At 47.1% G+C, this 23,770-nt stretch overlaps 3 protein-coding genes, 1 long non-coding RNA gene and 2 other non-coding genes across 7 annotated transcripts; 1 reads left to right on the plus strand and 5 right to left on the minus strand.

Moving 5' to 3' along the window:
* Positions 1-392: 392 nt before the first annotated feature.
* LOC129215653 (uncharacterized) lies at positions 393-5,794 on the minus strand. Its single transcript, XR_008580062.1, has 5 exons — positions 5,443-5,794; positions 4,851-4,906; positions 3,985-4,034; positions 2,869-2,918; positions 393-615 (listed from the first exon to the last, which is right to left on the minus strand). It is a non-coding gene; the product is annotated as an uncharacterized LOC129215653 (long non-coding RNA).
* On the minus strand, positions 3,807-3,940 carry LOC129215691 (small nucleolar RNA SNORA17). The gene has a single exon (XR_008580069.1). It is a non-coding gene; the product is annotated as a small nucleolar RNA SNORA17 (small nucleolar RNA).
* On the minus strand, positions 4,526-4,658 carry LOC129215690 (small nucleolar RNA SNORA17). Its single transcript, XR_008580068.1, has one exon. It is a non-coding gene; the product is annotated as a small nucleolar RNA SNORA17 (small nucleolar RNA).
* A 512-nt stretch (positions 5,795-6,306) lies between the features above and the next one.
* Positions 6,307-8,204, minus strand: MRPS2 (mitochondrial ribosomal protein S2). 2 transcript variants are annotated; one of them, XM_054849195.1, is made up of 4 exons: positions 8,101-8,204; positions 7,965-8,021; positions 7,606-7,735; positions 6,307-7,240 (listed from the first exon to the last, which is right to left on the minus strand). In XM_054849195.1, exons 1-4 carry the CDS (start codon positions 8,126-8,128, stop codon positions 6,697-6,699), a joined length of 759 nt encoding a protein of 252 aa, XP_054705170.1. In that variant the 5' UTR covers positions 8,129-8,204; the 3' UTR covers positions 6,307-6,696. The 2 variants fall into 2 exon arrangements, with proteins under 2 accessions (XP_054705170.1, XP_054705171.1); XM_054849196.1 differs by having other exon boundaries at positions 7,965-8,018; positions 8,101-8,183.
* Positions 8,113-9,523, plus strand: PIERCE1 (piercer of microtubule wall 1). Its single transcript, XM_054849198.1, has 3 exons — positions 8,113-8,416; positions 8,514-8,592; positions 8,819-9,523. The coding sequence occupies exons 1-3, from the start codon at positions 8,127-8,129 to the stop codon at positions 9,002-9,004; spliced, it is 555 nt and encodes a 184-aa protein (XP_054705173.1). The 5' UTR covers positions 8,113-8,126; the 3' UTR covers positions 9,005-9,523.
* A 5,263-nt stretch (positions 9,524-14,786) lies between these two features.
* Positions 14,787-22,766, minus strand: PPP1R26 (protein phosphatase 1 regulatory subunit 26). Its single transcript, XM_054849199.1, is given in 4 exon segments — positions 14,787-14,966; positions 14,968-15,001; positions 15,648-19,760; positions 22,527-22,766. Coding segments are annotated over 3 exon segments (4,122 nt in total). The 5' UTR covers positions 19,700-19,760; positions 22,527-22,766; the 3' UTR covers positions 14,787-14,930.
* Between the last annotated feature and the right edge of the window lie 1,004 nt (positions 22,767-23,770).

A 23,770-nucleotide genomic window follows, 5' to 3' on the forward strand; every position in this document is an offset into this window, starting at 1 on the left:
TGTTCATCACTAATAAAAAGCACAAGTGTTTTCAGACACGTGCTTAACGGTTTATGAGCTACACCGCAATATGGGAGAAAAATGACTAAAGGCAAAGTTATTCTACACTCATCATGCCTTCTCCAGATTTCCCATGTTAGCTGGAAAAAGAGGAAGAGCCAGAACACCGCAGACTGACAATCTGATCTCACAGATGCTGCTGCTTCAGCAGCGTAATAGTAGATTTGTGCTACAAAAGGATGGAGGTAAGCAGCAAGACTTCTACCTTCCGTTGTTTAAAGTAAAAAACCATCCCAGTTCTCGTATCCACAAATAAAAGTCTTAAATCCTAGAATGGTTAAAAATTAATATTATTGGGGTGCTGCAAATACACAAGCATAATCACTTCCAACTTATTGTAGGTGCAATCTTTATTTAGTCATTTTGTTTTTTAATCCTTCTTAACCACGTAGAGAAAACACAGATTGAAACTGCAGTGCTTTAGTAGTGTGCTTTAAGCCACGTATGAGAAAAGACCAAGTTTTCGGAATCTACAAATCTTCGAACGCAGATGCTGCCAACCATTTCACTTACTGTAGCCAGGTTTGCTAGAAATTCCAAAACTCAAGGTATGATCTGCAAATGAAAAAAGGCCGAGGATGTTAGACAACTTCAAATACAGCCAGCAAAAATTAGCAATAAATGTCAGTACTAAGCAGCTAATTAATCCATACCATCCAGGCTCCTGCTGTTCACTATCTGAGCTAAGGCACTGCAGCTAGTCAGGACAGAGAATTGCTTTTAATTTCAGAGGCAACATTTTCAGCTAATTGAAGAATTACATCAGGTTTGTCTTGGGACTGTCCAAAGATTTTTCACATCCCAGAGGAAATAAAAAGCTTCATAAAATTAAACCAAATTTTAGGGAAGTCATTAGCTGGGCTCAGTTATCATGACTCACAGGGAAACTTCAGAGAGCAATTTACTTCAGGCCAGAACCACAGGAACACCTACCTGAACTTGCACTGGCTGCATTCACTGCACTCAGTGGAAGCCGAGTGCCTGCAAACTTATGTGGATCAGGACCTAACGCCGTGACAGAAGGCAGATGGCATTAATAAATTAGATTAATTGAGGAGAGGTTCATTGTCACTAGATCAGAAAGGTCTTGGGGGGAAAAAAAAATATCTTCTGGCAAGGCACAGTGCACTCTGGTGAGCCTGGGAAGGGATAATTTTAAGGGCACGATAGCTGGAGCCTGCTCTTGGTTACTCTCTCACTCTTAGGCTCCCTAAAAATCAAAGGCGAGTTTGCCAATCTCAGTGCAGAGGCAAGCTATTAATAGTGCAAAGAAAGAAAAGCTGGGCTTATTCCAGCGCTCACAGCCATGACAGAAAAGAGTTCTAAATGGTGAAGGGCTAAGTTAATGTGCAGAAAGACTTCTTCATTTCTCTCAAAACCACTTTAATACCAAATATTCATCTTTTCCACAGCTGAAAGCCAGGCAATTCTTTCAGTAAAGCAATATTCATAGCCTGGGATTGCTGCTCAGTCTTGGGAAGGTGGTTAGCAGCAAATGCTATTAGGAAAATTTTAATAGCTATCCTACGCCTCACACAGTAAAGTTCTAAAGAGAGACTCGTTAGGCACTCACTACCCCTACAGGACCTGTCATGTGAGTAAAGTCTGATGAAAAAACTAAAATATGTATTTCAGGGTTAAGAGAAGTCAGGAAATTTAAATAGGAGAGTCACATCTTAAGGCATGCCTCTTTGCATAACCATACCCCCAACAACCTTATTAGCATTCTTTTCCAAAGCCAGCGCTGCTAGGCAGTGACTTTTCCCAATTAAATGGCTCATTTTGCAGCCAGCAGCTACCCGCTTGGTTAATGGCACCTTTGGCCCTCATAACACCCGTTTAATGAGGACATTTTCCACCATTTAGCACTGCCAGATTTTGTCAAGCTATTAGTCACTGCAAAGCCTCTCGGAGTTTCACAATACTATCTACGTGTAACCACAGCTTCTCTCACCGTTTGTTTTAATAACGGTGGCACAGCAGAGGCTCACATGCACCCCATCACCCAAGAAAGGACAGCAACACACAGAGCTATTAGGATACGTTGATGCCTGTGCTCCCCAGCAGCTCGCTGCCGTGGAGGTCAAGTTCCTTTGCCATTGTGCTAGCACATAAACAGAGCAGAAAACAGCTAAAAAGTCACACTGTGCTCAATTTTATTTTTGCTTTTTGTCTGCTGTGTCACCAGCTAGAACATGATGCACAAGGAGCCTAGATCTTGTCTGGGGAAACAGGACAAAACATTCCACTGCTCCACTTACTGAAAGTCACTTTAGAAGGACTTTAAAAAACACTTCATGTTTTAGCATTAATTTTTTGCTTGGATTACTGAAATCCATCTTTTTCTTTCTTCACTATGTCTAAGACACAATCTCATTACCATGCACATCTGTGACACAAACATTTTTTTTCAGTAGCATTGTGTCAGCCTGCAGTAGTACAAGAGCCTATTTTGATAATCTCAGGCGCTCTGATATACGTAAAAGTGTAAGCTCTCAGTGTCTTTTGACAGCTGCCCTTAAAAGGATGCACTTGTTAATCAGATTAAGATTGCTTACAAAAATTACTGCACTAGCAGAATAGAGGCAGTGCTCCATCTAGAGATTTATCAGCAAAAAAGATGAAAAAATACTGAATTTTAAGTTTTTTCTGCAAGTATGCACTAGTAGCATTTTATTTTTTTTATTTATTCATGTCCCAGAAGAAGTCAGAAGGACAAGATGTACCAACCCAAGGACTTCTACCCAGACACTGTTTCGGTAACACGCTGAGGTTCAGTATGTTTCCAAGACATGACATAATACCTACCTTCAACATTTGAAGCAAGTTCCAGAACTCAGTCTTGTTCTCAAAAGTAACTGTAAGAAGAAAAAGATCTTCAGTTTGGTTTTTTTGGGGGAGGGGATGGTTGGTTTACTTGTTTTTCTCCCCACTTTTCCCCACCAGCATGATGATAAAGCTGCATTTCAGAAGACTGGTGATTGCACCTTCTGGTCAAACTTATTCAGCACCCTTGGAAGTCAAGATGACGTTGGCAAAGTGTTTTACTAATGCTGAGAACAGGGTGCAGTTTTCTCCATGTACTAAATCCACACCCAACTATTTCTAGATCATGCCAATACTTTGGAACCAACAAACTTAAATGCCTGCTTCCCCCTTCTCCTCCACTCCCAGGTGCAATTCTTGATATCGACATAATGCTAAACCCTGCCAAACTCAAGAGGTGCCCTTTCGCCGACCAGGCAGCAAGCAAGGATGTCTTGCAGAGGCCATAAAGGATTGTTGAAGGCAAAAACAGAATTCAAGAATAGAGCTGTCACGTCTATTCAAGCTACTCATCTCTGAGCAGTTACAAGTGTCAGGCACAGGAAGCCCCTTCATCTCTGCCCCCTGATGATCTTAACATGTCAGGAGAGCAAATCTCCAAGGACTCAGGACTATTAGACTAAAGAATACTGGAGTTTGCCATTCCTCCATAACAATAAAAGATATGGTATAGAAACCTGAATTAGCTTTTAACATGGCGTTAGTAAAAAAATATAAGTTTTACTTCTAAACCAGAACATGACAGCAGAAAAGTCAGTCACGTCTCTTTTCTGTCACATAAACAAGGTATTCATTATGAGAAGGATTGTTACACTGGAGGACAGAGCTACTTCTGTACCCTGTCCCTCCACAGTGGTCCATCCTTTATGATTCAAGATTAACATTAAAGAAAAAAAACCGAACAGGAAAAGCAAGAAATAATTGTCAGGTTGCTCATCATTCCCCAGTGCTCACAGGTCTCAGAGCACTAGCGAAGACATCGCCTTTTCCTCTCTGCCACCTAATGACACAAACATGGCACTACAGCCACATCTGCAACACGAGCTGGGGCATGGAGCTCTTTATTCCACAGGGGAACTCACATCCACTACTGCTCACCTCAGGTCTTTGAGGAGATCTCCTGGGTCTGCAACGTCACATCGCTATCTCTGAAAAAGAAGTGGAAAATATATAAGGCATTTATTTTATATATTTAGACACATCTCAAAGACCAGTTACGTGGTTACCGTTTCACTGACGAGACAAATTTGAAAGGCCCAGGAACAGAGGGAAGCTAAAGAAATGAATGCATAGCGCACACATTATTTTTACTTTCAGACAGGAACAGGGTCAGGGCTGCCAGCACGTGACTCCCAGGACATGCTCCCAGTGATGTCACCAACTTGCCATGTGGCTTTAGACACATCGCTTCAACTCATTCTTCTGTAATACAAGTCTACGCACCAACAGGATCCTCCCGTTTTCAAGGCTAAACAATCAGAAAGCCACGCACTGCCGTTCTGCTGCGCATCCACTACTGGTCAAACAGGACACCTTTCTATTGTATTACATACACATCTCACGTTTAAGGCAATTTAAAAAAAAAATAGGGAAAGCTTAGTTTCTTAAGAGCGTTCTATTAACCAGCCTACTTATAAATAATGTCAGGCTATCAATCACTCTGAGTGCTCATGGGTTTCAGAACAAACGAGCGTAGAACATAGCCTGTCTCTCTCTGCCACCTAATGACACAAAGATGCCACAGCAGCCACCTTTGCAACGCCTGTGGCAGGTTGGAAAAACCCCACAAAGACTGAAAAAGGTGATAGTTACAGATATTTGCAAGAACAAGATTACATCACCTACTCAGAAAGTAGTGTTACAAAGGTATTTTGTGCGCGTGTAGATACTAAATGTAACACACCGCTTAGTTGATAAGATGCCTGAAACCTCTTTGGACAGCCTTTGTGCTAAGCACCACTTACCCATGATTTTTCGAGACAAGCGATCTTTTTCGCGTCACCCTTTGTCTTCTGCCAGGCTGAAGAAAGACAAATAAAAAGGAGAAAAATGTAGTAGTTAATAACAAACAAGCGTTTAGCTGATTGCTTAACGACCTTCTTTGTGAACAGCACCACTGAACAGAAAACCAGAAGATTAAAACAGTAAAATTTGTTGAATAGATTCACTTTAGTTACTCAAATCTTTAAAAACGTTATCCTCAAAACCTGAAAAGGTGGCAGCGCTCAATTTTCTCCCCTCCTTCACTGGCAGCACATCCCTTTGCCTGATTTACCTTAACCCTAGTACCGTTCAGTAGTTTCTAACACACCCGCTGCGGTCGGTCCCCACGGCCTTTCCCAGCCCCACGGGCCCGAGCACACAGCCGTGCCTGCAGCAAACGGCTCCTCCCGGCTGTGCCCGGCCGAGTGGGACACGTTGTGTGTCTGGGGAGGGCGAGCAGGCGAGACTGCGGACTAAAGGCTGACTGCGCTGGGGTAACCCGGAGCGAGAGGACCGGCGCCTCCCGGGCTGGTAGCCCACCCCCCCCCGGCTGGACACAGGAACCACCCGTACCTCCAGCCGCGCCACAGCGGGGTCTGCCGGGCCGCGGCCATGTCCTCACGTCGCGGCCTTCCCTTGTTCAGCGACGGGGGAGAAGAGCGGACGCGGAACCGGCCGCCGCCGCCCAAGAGCCGCCGTCAGGGCCCGCCCTGAAGAAGCTTCGCTGCAACATGGCGCGGGAAGGGGCAGCGGGGGACAACAGCCGGCGGTCAGGGCGGCGCGGGGCGCGCCCGAGAGGACCACAAACCCTCCCTCCACGGCGCCGGGACGGAGCGGGACCGAGGAGAGGCCGGCCCCGCTCCCCGCAGCGTCCCGCCCGCCGCCGCCGCCGCTCACCGTCCCGAGCCGCATGCTGAAAGGGCGACAACGCGCCCGCGTTCCGCTTATATAGGGCGGGCGGACGGAAGCGCCGTGGGGACAATCCGCGCAGCGCGCTCGCTCCCGCGGGCTCCCCCTGCTGGGCTGGAGGACGCAGAGCAGGGAGCGGCCGGTGCCAGGGCCGGGGACATGGGACGGGACCGGGATGGGGACACGGGCCCGGAACACCTGGCCCAGACCTGATCCCAACGCTGCAGCACTGCCCTAAGCCCTCCCACAGAGACACACGGCGCGTTAGGGGCTGGATCTCCCTTTTCTCAGCTGCACCCTGCAGTCCCCCGCGCCCCGTGGTGGTGGCAGACGTTGGACCCTGGGACAAAGCGGGGACACCCCCACCCTGTGCAGCACCAGCCAGCCTCACACCCCACTCCTGGCCTGCAGCGCCCTGGGGGTCCCCAGGCTGGGAACACCCTTCACTGCTTTACCCCCCATCCCGTGACCATAAATGCTTGCCAGAAGACCCCCCGTACCTTCCCATTTCACAAGGAAAGAAAGAAAAAGGATCACAGGGCCCTTTATTTGTCGTGTCAGGAAGAGGCATGAGATACAAGTGGTTTCAGGTGAGATCACGAGCTCAGGAATAGGAAGGCCACAGGACAGAGGCGCCTCCTTGCAACAGGGACAAACACAAGGACGGGAGCTGGGTAAGGTCTGGCCTGGCTCCGTCTCCCCTCGCATCACTCTGGACAATTTGTTTTTTTGAGCTAGAAACCCACCACAGCTGATCTCTGCGGAGCAGCAGAGCTGGAGGGGGTCCCTTCTACAGCCAGCCCAGCTCTGCTGAAAGCTGGTGCTCTGGGTGCAGGGTGAGCCCTGCAGCGCCCATGGGAGCGGAGCAGGACACCCATCACCAAGCTGCTGGGCACGGCCAAGCCTGTCCCTAGGGCTCTAATTGCCCTCTGCTTTGCTCCGCAGCTCGTTGAAGACCTCGGTCTGCCGCCTCTTGTCTTTGGCGCGGATGATGGTCATCCTGAAGAGCTTGCAGTAGAGCTCCATGGCGGTGGGGCTGTCGTCGTTCCCAGGGATGGGGTAGGTGATCAAACAGGGGTTGCAGTTTGTGTCCACCACGCCCACCGTGGGGATGTTCATCTTGGCAGCATCCCGGATGGCCACGTGGGGCTCAAAGACGTTGTTGAGGCTGCTGAGGAAGATGAGGAGGTCGGGCAGGCGGACGCCGGACCCGAACTGGATGTGGGCATTGGTGAGCAGGCCACCCTGCCAGTAGCGGGTGTGGGCGTACTCCCCGCAGTCCCGCGCTGTGCTCTCAACCAGGTGGCAGAACTGGCGCTTGCGGCTGACGAAGAGGATGATGCCCTTGCGGTAGGCAATGTGGGCGGTGAAGTTGAGGGCCAGCTGGAGGTGCTGCATCGTCTGATCCAAGTCGATGATGTCCTGATCCAGGCGGCAGCCAAAGATGTAGGGCTCCATGAACCTGCAGGGACAGAGGGAGGGCGACAAAAGGGGACGCGGGGACAGGGTGCATCTGTGTGGCCCCACAAAAATCTTCTCACACCCCAGCTCCCAGCTGGTACCAGAGGTGCTCTCTGCAGAGAGCCCTTGTGCACAGCGCCTGTCCCAGCCGGGCTCAGGGGGGTGCAGGTCTGACACCCCACTCGGTGCCTGCGCTGAGTGGGGTCCCTGCACTTCTGCAGGGCAGTAACTGTGCCCAGGAGGAAACATGGGTCTGTGTGGGCAGTTCCAGCCCCAGACCGGTCTGGTGCAGCCTCCAAAGGCTTACAATCTGGGGAAACGCTCCTGATGTCAACAAGTGCTGGATCATGAAACGGGGTCACTCACCTGTGCCGACATCCCTTTTTGTGCCCCAGGTGCACCCGAGCATCAAAGAGATCTTTCAGGGAGAAGAGCTCCTTCACGTTGAAGAAGTCGGGGTGGCTGAGAGGCTCGGACAGCAGCTTCTCATCCTCGGCTGAGAGGAGGAAAAAAACCCCATCACTACTCCCTCCTGCTGTGTCTGGGGGATGAGCAGGACCCTGGTGTGCCCGTGTCCACTTGCGTGCAACAAGGGCCTGGCGCTACCCGCAAGGACATTGCTCACGGCCTGCCCCAGGTGCCGGCAGTGCCGGGGGACCGGGACCGGCTCAGGGACACCCCCCTCCTCTCCCCGGGGAAGGGGCCGGTGCGCGGCAGACACTCACCGCGGGGCCGGACCGCCGCCGCCGGGGCCGGTACGCTGCTGTAGAGCCGCGGGGCTGCTACGGGGAGAGAAACACGGGGTCAGACGGGCGGGACGGGGCGGGGCGGACAGGGCAGGACCGGGCACGACCGACTCACCTGCCCGCAGGAGCCGCGGCACCGCCATGCTCCGTGCCCGGCGGCCGCAGGGCGAGCGGGAGCAGGAGGAAGGTCAGGCACCGCCTTCCGCTTCCTGCGCGGCGGGGGGCCGGGCTCGGGGCACGGAGCGATCGCTGCCCGCCCCCAGCGTCACGTCGCCGGGCAACGCGCGGCCCCGCGGCCCGGTCCCGCTCCCGTCCCCCATGTCCGACCCGGCGGCCGCCGACGGCCCCGGCCCCCGCACCAGCGACTGGTACCGCACCAGCCCCGGCCTGCCCGGCCGCTTCCAGCAGCCGGCCTGCTTCCGCGGCTACGGGTGAGCGCGGCCCCCGGCCCCGGGTGAGCGCGGCCCCCGCCCCCCCGAGCCCCCCGGCACCCCCTGTGCTCTCCCCACCTGTGCTCTCCCCCCGCAGGAAGCCGGAGCCTCACCCCCGGTACCGGACCACCAACCAGGCCTACGGCAGCAAAGCCCCCACGGTGCACGAGGTGCCGGTAGGTACGGACAGACGGACGGGGGGGTGATGGGGGCAGCCCCGGGCTGCAGCCGGGGGTTTCAGAGACAGGGTCTCACAGTTCTGGCCTCTGCAACATCCCCTGGCACTTCCCAAAGCAGATGAAGATAAAGTGCCCTTCTCATTGCATCCAAACTTTGGCACGTTGCAGGTGCTATTGCTGTTGGCATTTAAAACCTTTTCCTCCCCTTTTCTCGCTCTCACAGACCTCCTTCCACGTCACCTCGCACGCGTTTTCAAGCGCTCTGGCGCAGTGTGGCATGTACAGAAATAACGGGCTGAACACCTCCCTGGAGAAGAGCCACGTCACCGGCCCAGACAACTTCATCACCGCCTATGACCACCTCAATTTCCATCCCAGCTACAACCCAAGCGGCCCGTCGCACTGCTAGATCTGCAGCAGTAACCATGACAGTATGAAATGAAACCACGATTTACTGCTGGCTGCCTAGATTAAAAAAAAAAAACCACCAACATAACCCAAACAACCTATGAGCAAGCAAACAACAGCCATGACCTTATCCTAAATCTGTTACTAAGCCTCACGTGAGAGCAGACAGGAGGCACTACGCTGTTGCAGCGTAGCTGCTAAACGAGGTTACAGGCTATTTCATGGAGAATAAGGCAGGTTTCTATTACACTCACCCCTGTGCCATCAGGCTGGGACGAAGCACGCTTACTGAGCCCTTGGCTTCAGGTTACCTTCTCCTGAACGCAGACCTGGGATGCCGCAGTTGCGCTGGGGAGAGTGAAACTCTATAGACCATCAGGAAAAGAATTCCCGTGGCACGCTAATCAGCAGCAGATGAAGGCCTGTGCTCCACACTATTAACCATGTAACTCAGGATTTAATGGGATTTCTTTTTTCTCCTGAACACAGGAAAATAAAATCTTTCGGCTTGGTAATGTGAGACTTGCTATTACAATGTGATGAATAGCTATAAAATTAGCAGGTTAAAGGAGCAGTACATTTCTAAAAACACCCCCCCCTCAAACTCCAAACTGTTGTACATATGGCGTTTTTTTAACAGGACTCCTACCTACTTAAAGCCACAAATTTAGCTTTGGGGGAAAAGCAGTTTAAATCTGTGTTATCAAAACTGAGTTCAGTAATTTGTTGGGAAAAACACGTACAGCCACTTTGGTACTAGATGAAAATCACTAATTTACAGAATGAATGTTATTAGGAATAATATCTTAATTTATAAAAATTTAATGTGATAAAATATGAACCATTTTACTTAATTTATAGGCAGCATATAATTATAAATACTAGAACAATATTCATTACATATATTCCCTTAATGTTTTCTCTGTCACTAGTGATCCTTTAAACTCTTGGCTCATGCAACACATATCATTTAAAATTCAGATTTTTAAACTGTTTCTGTACTATTTAATGAATAACCAAACTGCATGTTTTCCACAGGTATTCATTAAGCCTTTGGATTCCTTGTAGAAAGCATTCTCATCTTTCCTACCTCTCAAAACTACAAGGTTTTAAGAAATTCAAATAAAGACAACTAATAAGAAAAAAAATGTTTTCTTAAGTTTTATTGTAACAACTGTAGTTACACAGCCAGTGAAACTGCATCATTTAGACAGTAACTGCGCTAACAGGAACACCTTAGCACGTTTGGCTTAAAAACTAGTCTTGGAGAGAAACTCTTCTGCCTGGTTATAGATGAGAAACGGTCCTACCTTACAGGCATAACATACTGATAGTACATATATTAAAAATATAATACGATTCTAGCTGTTTGCTAAAAAAAAAAAAAGAAGTGTAATAGTATGTCCAAGTACCAGTGCAAATGATACTCTTCATGTTAGAAATACTCCCTATTTGTATAATTTTTAAATAGTCCTATAAACTGCACAGGAAGCACAAGAAGATGATCTATTTAAACATACTTGCAAGGTAGAGGCATTCTGTTCAGTTAATAATGTCACTAAACACAAATCTGAAGTCCAAAACTGTGCGGGACTGGACTTGGGCTTTTTTTAAACCTTCAAACCCCAGCATAGCTACACGTTCCTGGACCCGCCGGCAAGATTTCAATCACACCTACCAAACAATTCCAGTTTTCACTGCAATGCATTTGGTTATCTCAAACAGAAGAACAGCTGGCTAAATTCACCTTTTCTGAAAACACACCAATACACTGGAACAATATACTAAACAGAATCAGGCCTGAAAAGTTAACTTTTAAATATTTAACATATGAAAATAAATAAGCAACCCTCCATCATTCACTGTTATTCTTCTATTAGACTCTAGACAATACCTTGACTTTCTCAGAACTTCCCTTTCTTCTCCTGAAATTAAAAATAGCATAAAGTGCTGAATTAATATAAACAGTTGTGACAATTTTACATATATTTTTATCCACGGATTTTCCTGTGGGTGGAATAATTTAGGGATAAGACTGCCTCTTAAAAACACAAATTTAGTGGCTTTTGTCACATATTTTCCACCTGTTTTCGTAGTTCATCTAAAACCACCCAGCTCTTTTCTTCCTTGCTTTAATTTCTTCCCTTTTTATTCTTGAACTGAAACCTTTGAATAGTTTTGCATGCAGCGTACCTTACGCCACGCTCACATAGACTGTAACCTGAGATACCGTACAAATTCAAATTATCATCCTAAAAATGGTACATTTTATTGCAGAGAATCTACCCAAAAGTTTTTCTACTCTATACTTTGAAAGCAAGATTTTCACAGATAAATTTTGCAGATAAAATTATGTGAGGCTGTACTATCAAACCAAGACAAACTGCAGTTCTTAAAGGTTTGAAAAATTAAAAAGCATATACATTAATAAAAGAAATGGCAGCAGAGATGGGGTGTTCCTTCCTCGTATAAAAAGCAGCTACACATCAAAACACATGTTCCTAAAATAGCAGCAAAGAGCTGTTTATAAAAAATTAAGGTGGTCCTTGTGGTCCCCTGAGGATCCTTGAAGACTGTCCTTCCTGAAGTGCAGAAAAATAGCCACTGTGATAAAAATAGAACAATATACCTATTTTCAAATTCCTAAGCGAGCAGATATTTGTCTGAGAACTTTAGTATTGCAGTCAGGATGCTGCAACTTACCAGTAGCCATAATATAGAGTAGTTTAATAACTTACCATGCAAATTACCAAATTTTGTGCTCTGACTGAAAAAAAAAAAAAATCATTGTGCATTTTAAAAAAATATATAAACCAGCACTCATTTAAAAACCCCAAAACTTCTCTACGTGCTTGAGTAGGCGTGAGTTCATGGTTCCATGCATATCTACTGCAATAAAAAAAGGATCACGTTAATGCCTAGGAGGGCTGAAGTAATGGAAAAAGCAGCTTGTTCTGGGCACTCACGAGGGCTATCGCTGGGGTGCTGGAAAGGGCCAGGAGGGGTGGATAGTCTGGGCCTACCCTCGGTTGGCTGCCTGGTATGGTCAGTATCAACAGGAAGAAAAAATGTTTTTGGTATTGCATCTATCAAGATTCAACCTCAAGAGATTTGTACTGCAGTCCCACACTTGGTACCACACGCGTGGGACTCTCGCTCATGAAATTATTCTCACTCAGTATAATCCTTCTACTCCTCAGCTGTTCAACCTTTAATCTGTAATGTGTAAGAGTGATTTGTTATTGTTCCAAGACACCGGACTTCTCTTTTTTGAATACGCAATGAAAACTACCCAGAATGATGATACTGCCAGCAGAGCCATGCCACTCTTCTTATGGCTGTGGCACCAATTCCAGAGATGTTTGGCGACCCACACACCCCGTGGGTGCTTGCTCCTCTTTGACAAGTCAGCAATTGTGCTGGGACAAACTCCAGAAAAATCCCTTGCTGAGACCAAATGTGACTCGGAGGACTTGGTGGTAGGAAGGAATACCCATAGAATATTGGTACAGAAACACCAATGGTGACAGCATGGTTTGAATATCAAAAGAGCGGTCTTCCTTCCCTCCCTCCCTCCCTGAAGACTAGCTCAGAGTCTCCTTGCCTTCTAGGAGAACCTCTGTGCTGGGTGTCACAATGTCCCCTGTGAGCAAGAAAGCGCGTTCATCCTATCCTTGCACCATCAAGGGCTCCTAGACTCACTACCACCAGTCTTCAATAGCAGGGCAGAAAGGATCATGAGCTAATCCTGGGTGCTGCAGAAGCTGTGCTACAGAGGGTGCCATTTAGGGATACACTAAGTGCTTTCCAACTGAATCATAGATCGCCCCTGCTAAACTCTGCCTCGAACCCAAGGAACCCCTTTTGCTAACCCTTTTGCTGCTAATGGAGAGAGGCAAGCACGAGGAAAGGCTCCACTTGTTGACCACAAACACCAGGAAAGAAAATTGCCGTTAGGGTTTTGCTAAAATGACAAGCACTATTCTCACCACCCAGAATGTCCCCAACTTTTTTTGCCTATGTACTTTGTAGATCGTCCTCCTTCATTTTTTGTTATTAAGAACAACATTCCCTTAAACAGCCACATCTTTAAAGATCTGGACTCTGTTTCACATTCACAAGGAAATCACACGCTGTTGTCACATAGGAGAGTAAAGCCTCAGGCAGTGGGTGGCTGAAGAACACAGGAGGCAAGAAGCAAGAGCAGCAGGTGAACTGAGATCCTGTTCCCAGGTTTGGCCAACGCAAAGGCTGTGATCGTCTTCAAGAGTGACATCCTTTACTCACAAACGTTACTAGCGCAGCCTAATTGCATCTTTGGACTACAGTCAGGAGGTAAAAAAGACAACAAAAATACTACTCACTGAAGATGATGACACAAACCATAGGAGCACTCTGGTTTCATGGTCCATCGTCTGAACCCCATTTATTAAACATTATAAACTTATCAATGTGCACCATTTCCTATATACAAATCAAGTTTATCAATTTAAAAAAGTGCTGTTTGAAATTAGGTTTTATTTAAAGCACAAGGTAATGGGAATTGCATCTTAACTGAAAGTGAATCAGTTCACAAGTAGTATTGAGAACACAGACACATCGACAGGGGCACAAGACACCTTTTAAGTCTTAACGCTGATTTACTGAAAACTTTGAGGAGAAACACTCAGCTTATTTTATACAAACAGTACATAGTGCTTTCATCACCTCTATTAAAATTAAGTATACAGTTTAATCCTTTTAAAGCAAGGTACTCTGAAAACTTCTATTTTAAAATACCAGCCTAGTTACCTACTCCAAACAAAAGGCCCAAATCCTGCAACTGAAGCAAGGCAGACAAAAATATATGCCTGTGTAGACTGACTGCAGGCATGTGAGCTAAGTAAAAAACACTTTTCCAAGGTATCCTACCACAAAAATGAGATGATCTAGCATACTGATCTCTTAAACAAACCAACCCAAGGACTATAAAAAGGCGGCCGGACAGTAAGAAATGTCAAGTGACCACTATAAACATGTTTAAAACGTAACTGCACAACAGTATAAACACACAAAGGATGTTGTTTATTTCTCTACATGCCACAGTTACTTGTTCTACTCTATGCTACGCCATAGTTTGCCAATATCCTGCAAATGTGATCACACCAGGGATACCATGCGATACCGGATCCGTTCTTGACTGCTTTTGCTCCATTTTGGAACATTAAGGCCAGCCTCCAGGAAGACTGCTGAAGTGATTGAGAAACAAAGTGATACTGAGCGGTAGATTGGCTGACAGAAGTTTTGTAGAAGACTAGATAAAGAGAATATCGGATCAATTCACAGGGACAAGATGTAAGAACAAACTACTCAAAGGACTTCACCACACACAAATGAAAAGAACCGGCCAACAGCTTATATTCACACTTTTTTGATTTTTCAGTGAAACCAGCGTGGGGACACTTTTTTTGTGTGTGATATGAACATGCTACTTCAATCCCATTTAAAGTTAGTACAAAAAAAAAGATAGTAGTGAAAAATTGCTTTATTCTGGCTGCTGGAAACGGAGGCAGAGGAAGCACTACCAGTATGAAAGAACAGTGCTGAAGATATCCTTGGCATTTACATTAGGGACTTCCTACAGCAAGTCTAGCTTTGTTCTATTGCACAAAAACTGTAGATGAAAATAAAAGTTCACAGAAATGTAACATTTTAGAAACCACTTTTGAAAAAGGAAAGTAAGGGCACTCAATTCAATAAAGTTCATTCAGAAAACCAAAAGCCACCTCTGGGTAACTGCAGGGCATCAAAATTAGACTTGAGAACAACAAGGAATTGTTTCAGCCTTGCAAGCCCAACAGTACGTAAATCTAGCGAAATCCACAGAAATCACATTGTCCGAACAGACACACTCCTTCACTTTTCTTGAACTGCAATTGTGCTTGGAATCACCTGCTAGCGGGAGGCTTCCAGTATTCGAAAGGTACTTTCAGCAGCTGCCGAGATTGCTTTACACAGGCTGTGCAGACAGACCGATCCGCTTTATTTACCTGAATTTGCATTTGTACCTTCAAGGAATGGATCTCCACACCTACAGCTGTGCTGACTTCGCTGGAGTTCTGCTTAGTGAACTCGCACAACAGTCCTCAGGGTGCGACAGTGAGACCCCAGCATAAAATCACTACATAGGATTGTCCTAAGGCAGCTCGAATGTCAACGGATGTCAGATAATCTGCTTCATAAGTATAGCATTGCTATCAAATGCTGTGTTTTCCTAGGATCTCTTAATTGCCAAATATATTCTGCACACAAACAGGTTTCCTTTTGATATATGATTAGAGGCCTCACAATTTAAAGCGTGATTAGCCAGTATCTTCTTATCTACAGTAACTACAGCATCCTGTAGTAATGCAAGCCCTAAAAATCATTATAAAAAATATTTCTTTAGAGCACTTTAAATAATTTACAAAACTCTACAAAAACTATGTATGTTTATCCATGATATCCCTGTTAAATAGAAGCATTTTTCACATTAGTGTGTATATGATATACAGATATCAGCATCTCCCACTGTCTCTCCTTATGTCTCAAGTTTTATCAAGGTAATTACAATGATAGTTATTTTCTAAAAAGGCTGTTACTGTAAAAAAAAAAAGTGTACTTACATATTTGAAACCTTTCTTTTCAAGGGGGAATCTGGGCAGTCCCCTGCAGGTACATCAGTAAATTTTGCACAGGTTTTGTTTAAAACTTCCTGCCCTTGGTCCACTTCATGAGCGGCTTCCCTATTCTGCAGAACAGGTATTTTGCCTGCCAAAGTGGAGCTGGACACCTGAATTTCTTCTTGTCTGTCACTATCCTGGCAGATAACTTTTTCCTTCTTAATGCACATGTGCATACTGTTATTTGTACATGCTCCTCCACTAGTTTTATCCACTGCTACTGCCGTCACATTTAGTTCCTGCAGTGGGCAACCTAAACTAGGATCTGGCCTGTTGTCCTGCTGGTTATCCTCTCCCTTACTGCATGCACGTATACTGTGCTGAGATGTGTCTCTGCTAACTTTATCTGCTTTTACCACTGCCGTACTGTGTTCAGGGCGTGGGGGATCTAAATTTGAATGGGCCCAGCTGTCTTTGTGGATATCTCCTTCCTTGATCCACATCTGTGTGTTCTCCGCTTTGGATATTCCTCTGAAAACCTTATCTACTTGTTCTGCTGCTACACTCCGCTCCTGCAAGGGGAGACTCGAGCGTGAATCTGACTGGTCTCCTGAAGCATTAACCTTTCTGCAACCCTCTGCTTCCTCTTTGATACACAAAGGAGCAGCCTCCAGTCTTTCACAGGTTTCTGCTACATGGGGACTTGACACTTCCACAGTGAGCTTCTGAGAAGAACTGGATTCTTTTATTGCTGTTGTACTCTCCCCACTAAATTCACCTTTTGGCAAGGGGGCTCCCCTTCCTTGGTTAAGTATGTCTGTATCCTGGGAAGCTACCTGTGTTCCTAATGCACTGCCCTGGGTGAGCGAACGTTCTGCTTTCTGCCTTTTGTTCAAAAGCATGGATTTCTTCCTGTCCCGAGCGTATTTTAGACCTGCAATAAACTTACTTGAAATTTTTAGGTGAAAGGTACTCTTTCTTTTAGATCTAGACTTTGCATTAATTACTTTTTGTACTTTACAACCTTCATTTTTGCTGGTTTTAGTTGGAAGCATTTTCTGCACAGGCTCTGTATTAGGGACATCCTTTTTACCTGTCGCATTTCCAGGTAACTCACCACCAGCAACACCTTTAAGCCCCCCCACTCCTTGCTTAGCTTTTGACTGACCAGTAGTATGAAAATTAACATTCTCTGCAGTGGAAGCAGATTTCCCGCTGCCATGTAACATTGCACTTTTCCCTTCTGTTCTCTGAGAGTTCTTTGACTCATCAGTTTGCTGAGATACCTCAGTCTTTTTACTCTGATCCAGCATGAGGTCAATCTCATTTTCAACTGGCTGTTGCTTTGCTTTTCCTTTATTAGCAGTTTGTTTGGTCGCTCTCAATAGGTCCAGTGTTGCATCATCTTTTTGTATCTCTGAATTGCTTGCAGAGTCTTTAGCCTTTTCTGCCAAAAATTTCCTAATTTCTTGTTCAATGCTGTCATCACTGTCCACTGAACTGCTGTCATCAGCCTCTGACGCAGCTGTGAAAGTACATTTTCTATTTTTAGCTACCCGTAGGTTATTCTGGTTTGAAATTGGTTTTGGTTTATATCCTTTTTTAAGCTGTAAGTTAAACTCTAAGTTCTTCATGGTTTCCGGTTTTTCACTGGTAAGTTTGACATTTACGTTGTCTGGAGGATTTCTGATTGCGTTCTCTTTCACAGCTTTTCTAGATTTTGAGAGGCAGCTTTTCAGTAGCATGGGATTTTTACATTTCCACTCGTTTTGTTGGAGGCTACTAAATTCATCTAGCAGCTGACTTTCTGTCTCGCTAAATCTGACTCTCTTCTTGCACTGAGATTTCTGGTCCTTTGACTTCTTCTTTAATTTTCTTTTAGACCGTAAAAGGTCCTTGATAGCACTGTCAAGGTCCTCATCGCTATCCAGAGAACTGCTCTCATCGTCTGAGCCATCCCGCTCTTGAGTTTGGATGGTATTTTTCATAAGCTTTCTTGCACTACTCTGAACCTGCATAAAAGGGTTTACAGAGTCCAAGGCCACACATCTGCCATCAGATCCAGACAATCTGGAAGACATCATCTGCTGCTGCCTGGTCTCTTTACTACCGAGCCTTTGAGCATCACAGAGTTCTGCGGTGCTGCTCAGGGCACACTCCTCTTGGAGCAGAGGAAATTTTGAATAGTTACCTGGCTGGAAAAGTCCCGTCTCCAGCTGTTCAGGCGGTTTTGATGCACCTTGCTTCGCTATTCTGCCTTCCCTTTTAAGTCTCCTTTTACGACTCAGTGATAGCTTCAGTGTTTTGGGAAGAGAAGGCTCAAGGGTACCGGTGAGGCTGTTTTGATCAGAAGGCAAAGGCATCTGGATTGAGTGTGACAGGCTGGGAGGCTTTGTTGCAAGGCTTTCCGACTGTGCTTTCAGAGCCAAAAAAGCTCTGATTTCTTGCTCTATACTATCATCGCTGTCCACAAGGCTGCTGTCGCTTTCACAATGGGAGGATGAGAGAAGCTGGGGAGAAAAGAAGGAGTCTGCAGCAAGCGATTTGTTGTCACTTCCCATTTGGGATGGCATGATTGTTTTGGAAATATCAAGGATAGCTTCTGCACACATGAGTTCTGCAGATGTGTCTGCTCTGCAAGAGGCCTGCAATGTGAGCTCACAAGCAGCAATCTTGTTTTCCGGAGGTGCAAAATGTCTGGCTTTTTTCAGTGGTTTAAACAGCTTGTTAAATTCATTGCTGGTGCTTTCTAACTCTGTTGACTTACAATTAATGTCTTTTCTCTTGTTGCTTATAGGGCTTTTATGGATTTCTGGTGAGGCACTTTTTGTTGAGCTAATTGTGAGGCTTGCAGAAATATCCGCCATACCCTTTATATCAAATTGTTCCCTCTGCAAAGGGACACAGTCTGTCGCATGACCGGCCTCTTTCCTGATTTTCTCCAGCTGATAAAGCTGAATGGCTTCTTCAATACCATCATCGCTACTTGAGTCAGATGCGTGCATGCTCTCGTTCGTAAGTGCTCCTCTCGTCTCCCAGTAATTAGCTCCGCTTTCCTCATTTTGCTCCACTAACCAGGGCTGGCTGGCCGTGGCCATTTCTAGATATGCTTGGTTCACTTGGCTGAAATCACTAGGCTCTTCTTGGATTTTAGACTGCAAACACTTGGACTGCATGCTGGTTTTCTGTAGCTTGGGATGGTGTCTCAAAAGGAGCGCATTACAACCTTGCTTTATAGCACCACAGTTTGCTTTGTTTGCTGTTTCTTTGTTGCATTTTAGGACAGCTCTCACATGGGAATCTTTTTTATCCTCTCTGATTACACATTTACTAATTTCTTGCTGCTTCTTCTCATTCAAGAACTGTACTATTTCAGCCTGTATGCTCTGTTCAAAAGAGTCGTCACTACTGATGCTCTGAGGGGAAGCAGGCTGTAGCCTTTTACCAATTCCCAGGTGGTCAGACAGGTACTCTTCAGAGAGCATCTCAGCTTTAAATTTCACAGGGAGAAGGTTACTAGCCATTTTGTTCTGGGACAATTCTCTCTTAAGCCTTTTGTCTCTGCTTATATTTTCCGAACACTCTGCATTCCTTTGCAATGACTGGTCACTTTTGCTTTTTGCTTTCAAGTACTCTTGAATGGCTTCCTCTATACCTCGGTCAACGGAATCGTCGCTATCAGAATCGAGCAAGAGAGTTCCAAAGCCCACATTCTCTTCCACTTCAGTGTCATCTGAATCAGCAGGGCAACCACATTTGGTATATTGAGGATGCTTCCGTAGCAATGCGGTGCTAGATGTGACTCTGTTACTAGTACCCTTTTCTCCCTTTTGCTTCTTCTGCATAATACAATCATACTCATTGTTCATACCCAGGGGAGACTCTTGACTTTGCAGGTTGTTTATGATCATCTGAACTTTTGCACTTACAGAGGTTCTAGTGACGTCCCCTTCAGATTCAGGGAAGCAAACGGGATATCTACAATTCCTTGCTGGTCCAAAGGACTCCCATTTTGTCTGAAGAGCTACCAAAGGAGAAGCATTCATAAGGAACATTCTAGCAGACAACAGCAAAGTCCACAACGGAACAGTTTTTCAGACTGGTCTTTCTTCCATCCTACAACAAGGAAAACAAAGACAGGAAAATAGTTTTTATTCCGCATCTACCTTCTAGAAGTTCCATGTAATAATACCGGTAACATAAATTGTAAATTATTAACACTCAGACTTAGTATGCCAGATAATCACAAGAGTTACTTTAACGGGTAAATCAGTCACTACTGCCATTAAGGATAAGACAGAGCTCTCATCATTTGTGGTTTTCAGTATTTTCTGGCACAAACATCATCCAATTCAGGTAATTACCCTCACTTCCGAAACTCTTCCTGCACTTTCCATTGAAGGTCACACTCTCTTTTGCATCCATTCCTAAACAATCACGTATTGTCAAGACCCACAAAGAATCATTCTGATGATACTGCAGCGCACAGGCATGTATGATCCCCTTCTGCACTACAGCTGTCTGAATACTTTTGCAATGAACCTTGTGGCAAGACAGAAAGAACAATTTTAAGTAAATCTTTCACAAAAAAGTGCAATTGGTGGGAGCAGAGAAACCTGCAAAATATTCTGCTCCCTGTGTTTCCTTTGGCATAATTGCCCTTTTTAAAGAACTCCTCCCGTGCATAGCTCAGCTTTTCAGTTTTACAACGAAAACAATGTTGGCTATGTCACATATATAATGGGCGGATGTGAAGCAAGCTTGCCCATGATCTGAGATGGTGGAACACAAACCAACTCTTATTCAAAGAGCAGAGTAACTGTGTTAGCATGATGCCTGAAATCACATGCTAGTTCTGGCTTGGCATTAAACACACACAACTGAGGGACTCGGGGTGGCTCAAGGAGACAGAAAGGGAACTTACTTCTTCCCGAAACATACTATACAGCAATAACCCTGAGACATCAATCATTCTGGCCTCAGTGCAGGATAAAAGCTCGTGGTAAACACAAATCTTTAGGAGTTTGCAAAAGCAGGACAAAAATTATGAAAATGCCAGATAACACCCCAAAGAATTCACAACTTCCATGCAATCCCATGAGGGCTGAAGGTTTCCCCCTGCAGCACCATTTGGTGGGATCGAAATAGTACCTGGCTGACACAAGGCATACAGCAACCCCTGCAAAAAGCTGCCACACTAGAGCGGTTCTTCAAGCCCAACTCGCAGTCTCCCACGCAAACCCAGCGAGCGCCGACTGCAGTGTGGCACTGGACTCGACTGACCTCCAGAGACACGCTTCTGCCTCTCAATCTTCTCTGACCTTGTGCTTGTCAATTATTCTCTAGTTCTGGTTTCAAATTAATCAGCGACAATAAATATCTTAAAGAATTAATGATTCTAAACTCTTTAGAACTTCCAAGTATATTTATTTGCTATTGAGAATAAGATAACAGACAACCAACGAAGACAATTCTTTACCGCTTTTAAAAAGAGCACAGTGCTACAATGACGGACGTTATATTTAACATGACAAACGCTTTTGTCAAAATTATTCTGGGACTTGTGCTCAGGGAACAGTTTTATTGCCATCTTGTTAGTAGACTGTTCTTGAAATCTTATTGACCAAAGCAGGGTCAGCCTGAGCATGCCTTACACAATGTCTACAGAGCAGTTGGCTCTTCTGTTTTTCTTTTCCTCAGTGATAATTCATCTCAAAAGATAAAGAATTAAAATTTTAAGTATAGCGATCAAGAACATCCCTCCTTGCTAGCTGGAACCTGGAGCAATCCATCACACGCTGTTTTAACTTCCACCTTTTAGTCAACTGAAGATAGTTCAGACTGACTTCTGCTCTACGTGCGCGCCGATAACGCACAGCGCTCCTGATTGCTCGTGTATTTGGCCATGAACTAACCTGGGAGGCGTCTCACAAGCAGCCCGGCACGACACGGGTCAGAACCCCAACTTTCAGAAACACGTGAATGAACACACAATTTCTAAAGTAGCCTCCAACACATTCGCTAGGGCAAACATAAATTAAAAACGTTTTTCCTTGTACTAAGCAGCTAAGGATCAAAAAGACAGAAATTAGAATACCTCATTATCTTGAAGAAATGCAATTAACACACTTAAGCTCCCAGCTTCATTAAAAACCCCCCAACTTATTTTCTATTAACCTATTTCTACAATTTTCAGGGAAGGGGCAGGTGCCTTCACTACAATACGCCAGGATGGCGGTTGCCCTGAAAGAATTACTCGGGACTGGGATGAACTTTCCTGCCCCAGCACTGCTTCAGGCCAGGGCACCCACCCAGGGGTGCAGGCTCTTGACGGGGCACCCATGGAGGGTGTGAGGGGACACCCGGACGCTGTGTGAGAGGGCATATGAGGGGACACGAAGCAGGGGATACGCACAGAGGGAGTGAGGGGACATGAGAGGACACCCACTCGGGGGGCACCCACAGGGGCTGTGTGAGGGGACACCCACCCGGGGGGCACGTACAGAGGATGTGAGGGGATACGAAGGGACACCCACCCCGGGGGGCACCCAAAGAGAGGGGCTGTGAGGGGACACTTACTCCGGGGGGCACCCACAGAGCGTGTGCGAGGGGACACCCACCCCGGGGGGCACCCACAGGGGGTGTGAGGGGACACTCACCCCGGGGGGGACGCCTGGAAGCGGCGTACGCGGGGCCACCGCCGCGGGGCGCCCCGCCCGCTGCCCGCGGCCAGCCGGGCCCTGCCCGCGCCGCCATGGCTCCCCCTTCCCGCCTTCCGCCGCTCTCGGCCGGCCGCGCCGGGCCCGGGCCCGGACCTGGGCCTCAGCCTCAGCCTCGGCGGGGCCCCGCCGCGCCGCCCGCCCGCCCCCCCCCGGCGCTCACCTGCCGCCGCCGCGGGGGGAGGCCGAGAGAGGGTGGTGGTTGGGGTGGTGGTGGCGGCGCCCGGCCCCGGGCTCGCCGCTCCGCCGGGCTCCGCTCCGCCGCGGTCGCTGACCCGCCGCGCTGGTGCAGGGGCGGGCGGCGCTTCCTTCCCTGCCCCCGGGGAGCGGGAGGCATGCGCCGCAGGGCTCCGCCGGGGAGGCGGGGGCGGCCGGCCGGCTCTCCGCGGCCGGCGGCTCTGCCCGCGGGAGCGGCGGGGCGGGGAGGGGCCGGGCCGGGCCGGGCGGCTCTGCCGCCGGGGCACAAAGGCAGGCGCGGCCGCCCCGGAGCCCGAAGAGCCGGCGCGGAGGGGAGGGAGGCTGGAGCCCGTTTAACGATTGATGGTGGAAGGTCCGCCGGGGAGGACGGTGGGCACCCCGCCGGCCCTGGGCAGCGGGGCCTTTCGCAGACCCAGGGCAAGATTTGGGACCCAAACCCCCATCCTGCAAACGCTGACCAGCTCTGTCCCGGCAGAGACTTTGAAAACGCACGTACCGGGTGTTTGCACCATTTACTTTTGAGACAAGAGTAGAGTACAGGGCACAGGAGGAGAATAATTCATTGCGCAGTGCGATGGCGGCTGCGAAAGGTGGGGAAAACTCAAAACACCGGCAAAACGCACCACTGGCTGTCCCCAACCCAGAGTTCGGGGATGCAAAGCTAGAACTGAGGTTAGAAGAGCTGAGGCCTGTTTTTTCAGACGCTGAAGCAGTTGGTGCTTTGGCTCTTGGAGTTACCAGGGCGTTGGAGATTTCATGTAGAGAAATAGCAAAATTTTAGAGCTCTGTTTCTTCTCTGTTCTGCTGGCAAGCAGGCTTTCCCTGATGATCTGCTGCCAGCCGTGTCCTACCGTCCCCATGCTCCCCGAGCAGAGCCAAGCTACAGAATCCTTCCTTTTGGGACACACATTTCAACCTGCTCATTCACTAAAAAATGTGGAGTGAGTCATAACTCTCAGTTTGTAAATCTTCACAAGTATTTCCATTCCTAGTTTCTGGCAACTGAAAACCTGGTGCCTTAACCCAAAGTGCTACCTATTTTCACTTTGCCGGTGCATTTCTTTTCCCCATGGTGCTTGAACACCTGTGATGCTACAGAGGAAGCCAGCATCTTTTGCCTGGGTGTTGCCAAAATCACACGGAAAATACTCAGGGCTAGGAAACGTCAAGTGAACAGCAGCGGGGAACAGCAGGCATGAAGGGTCCCAG

The sequence above is a fragment of the Grus americana genome, chromosome 20 (genome assembly GCF_028858705.1).
Source record: "Grus americana isolate bGruAme1 chromosome 20, bGruAme1.mat, whole genome shotgun sequence".
Lineage (NCBI taxonomy): Eukaryota > Metazoa > Chordata > Aves > Gruiformes > Gruidae > Grus > Grus americana.

Excerpts from the sequence above, each read along its gene's own strand:
- PIERCE1 (XM_054849198.1), top strand. The coding sequence starts at position 8,127 with ATGCTCCGTGCCCGGCGGCCGCAGGGCGAGCGGGAGCAGGAGGAAGGT. Across the intron at positions 8,417-8,513 it reads GCCTGCTTCCGCGGCTACGG|GAAGCCGGAGCCTCACCCCC; the intron begins GTGAGCGCGGCC and ends CTCCCCCCGCAG. Across the intron at positions 8,593-8,818 it reads CCACGGTGCACGAGGTGCCG|ACCTCCTTCCACGTCACCTC; the intron begins GTAGGTACGGAC and ends TCGCTCTCACAG.
- MRPS2 (XM_054849195.1), bottom strand. The coding sequence starts at position 8,128 with ATGGCGGTGCCGCGGCTCCTGCGGGCAG. Across the intron at positions 8,022-8,100 it reads GCCGCGGCTCCTGCGGGCAG|CAGCCCCGCGGCTCTACAGC; the intron begins GTGAGTCGGTCG and ends CTCTCCCCGTAG. Across the intron at positions 7,736-7,964 it reads GGCGGCGGTCCGGCCCCGCG|CCGAGGATGAGAAGCTGCTG; the intron begins GTGAGTGTCTGC and ends TCCTCCTCTCAG.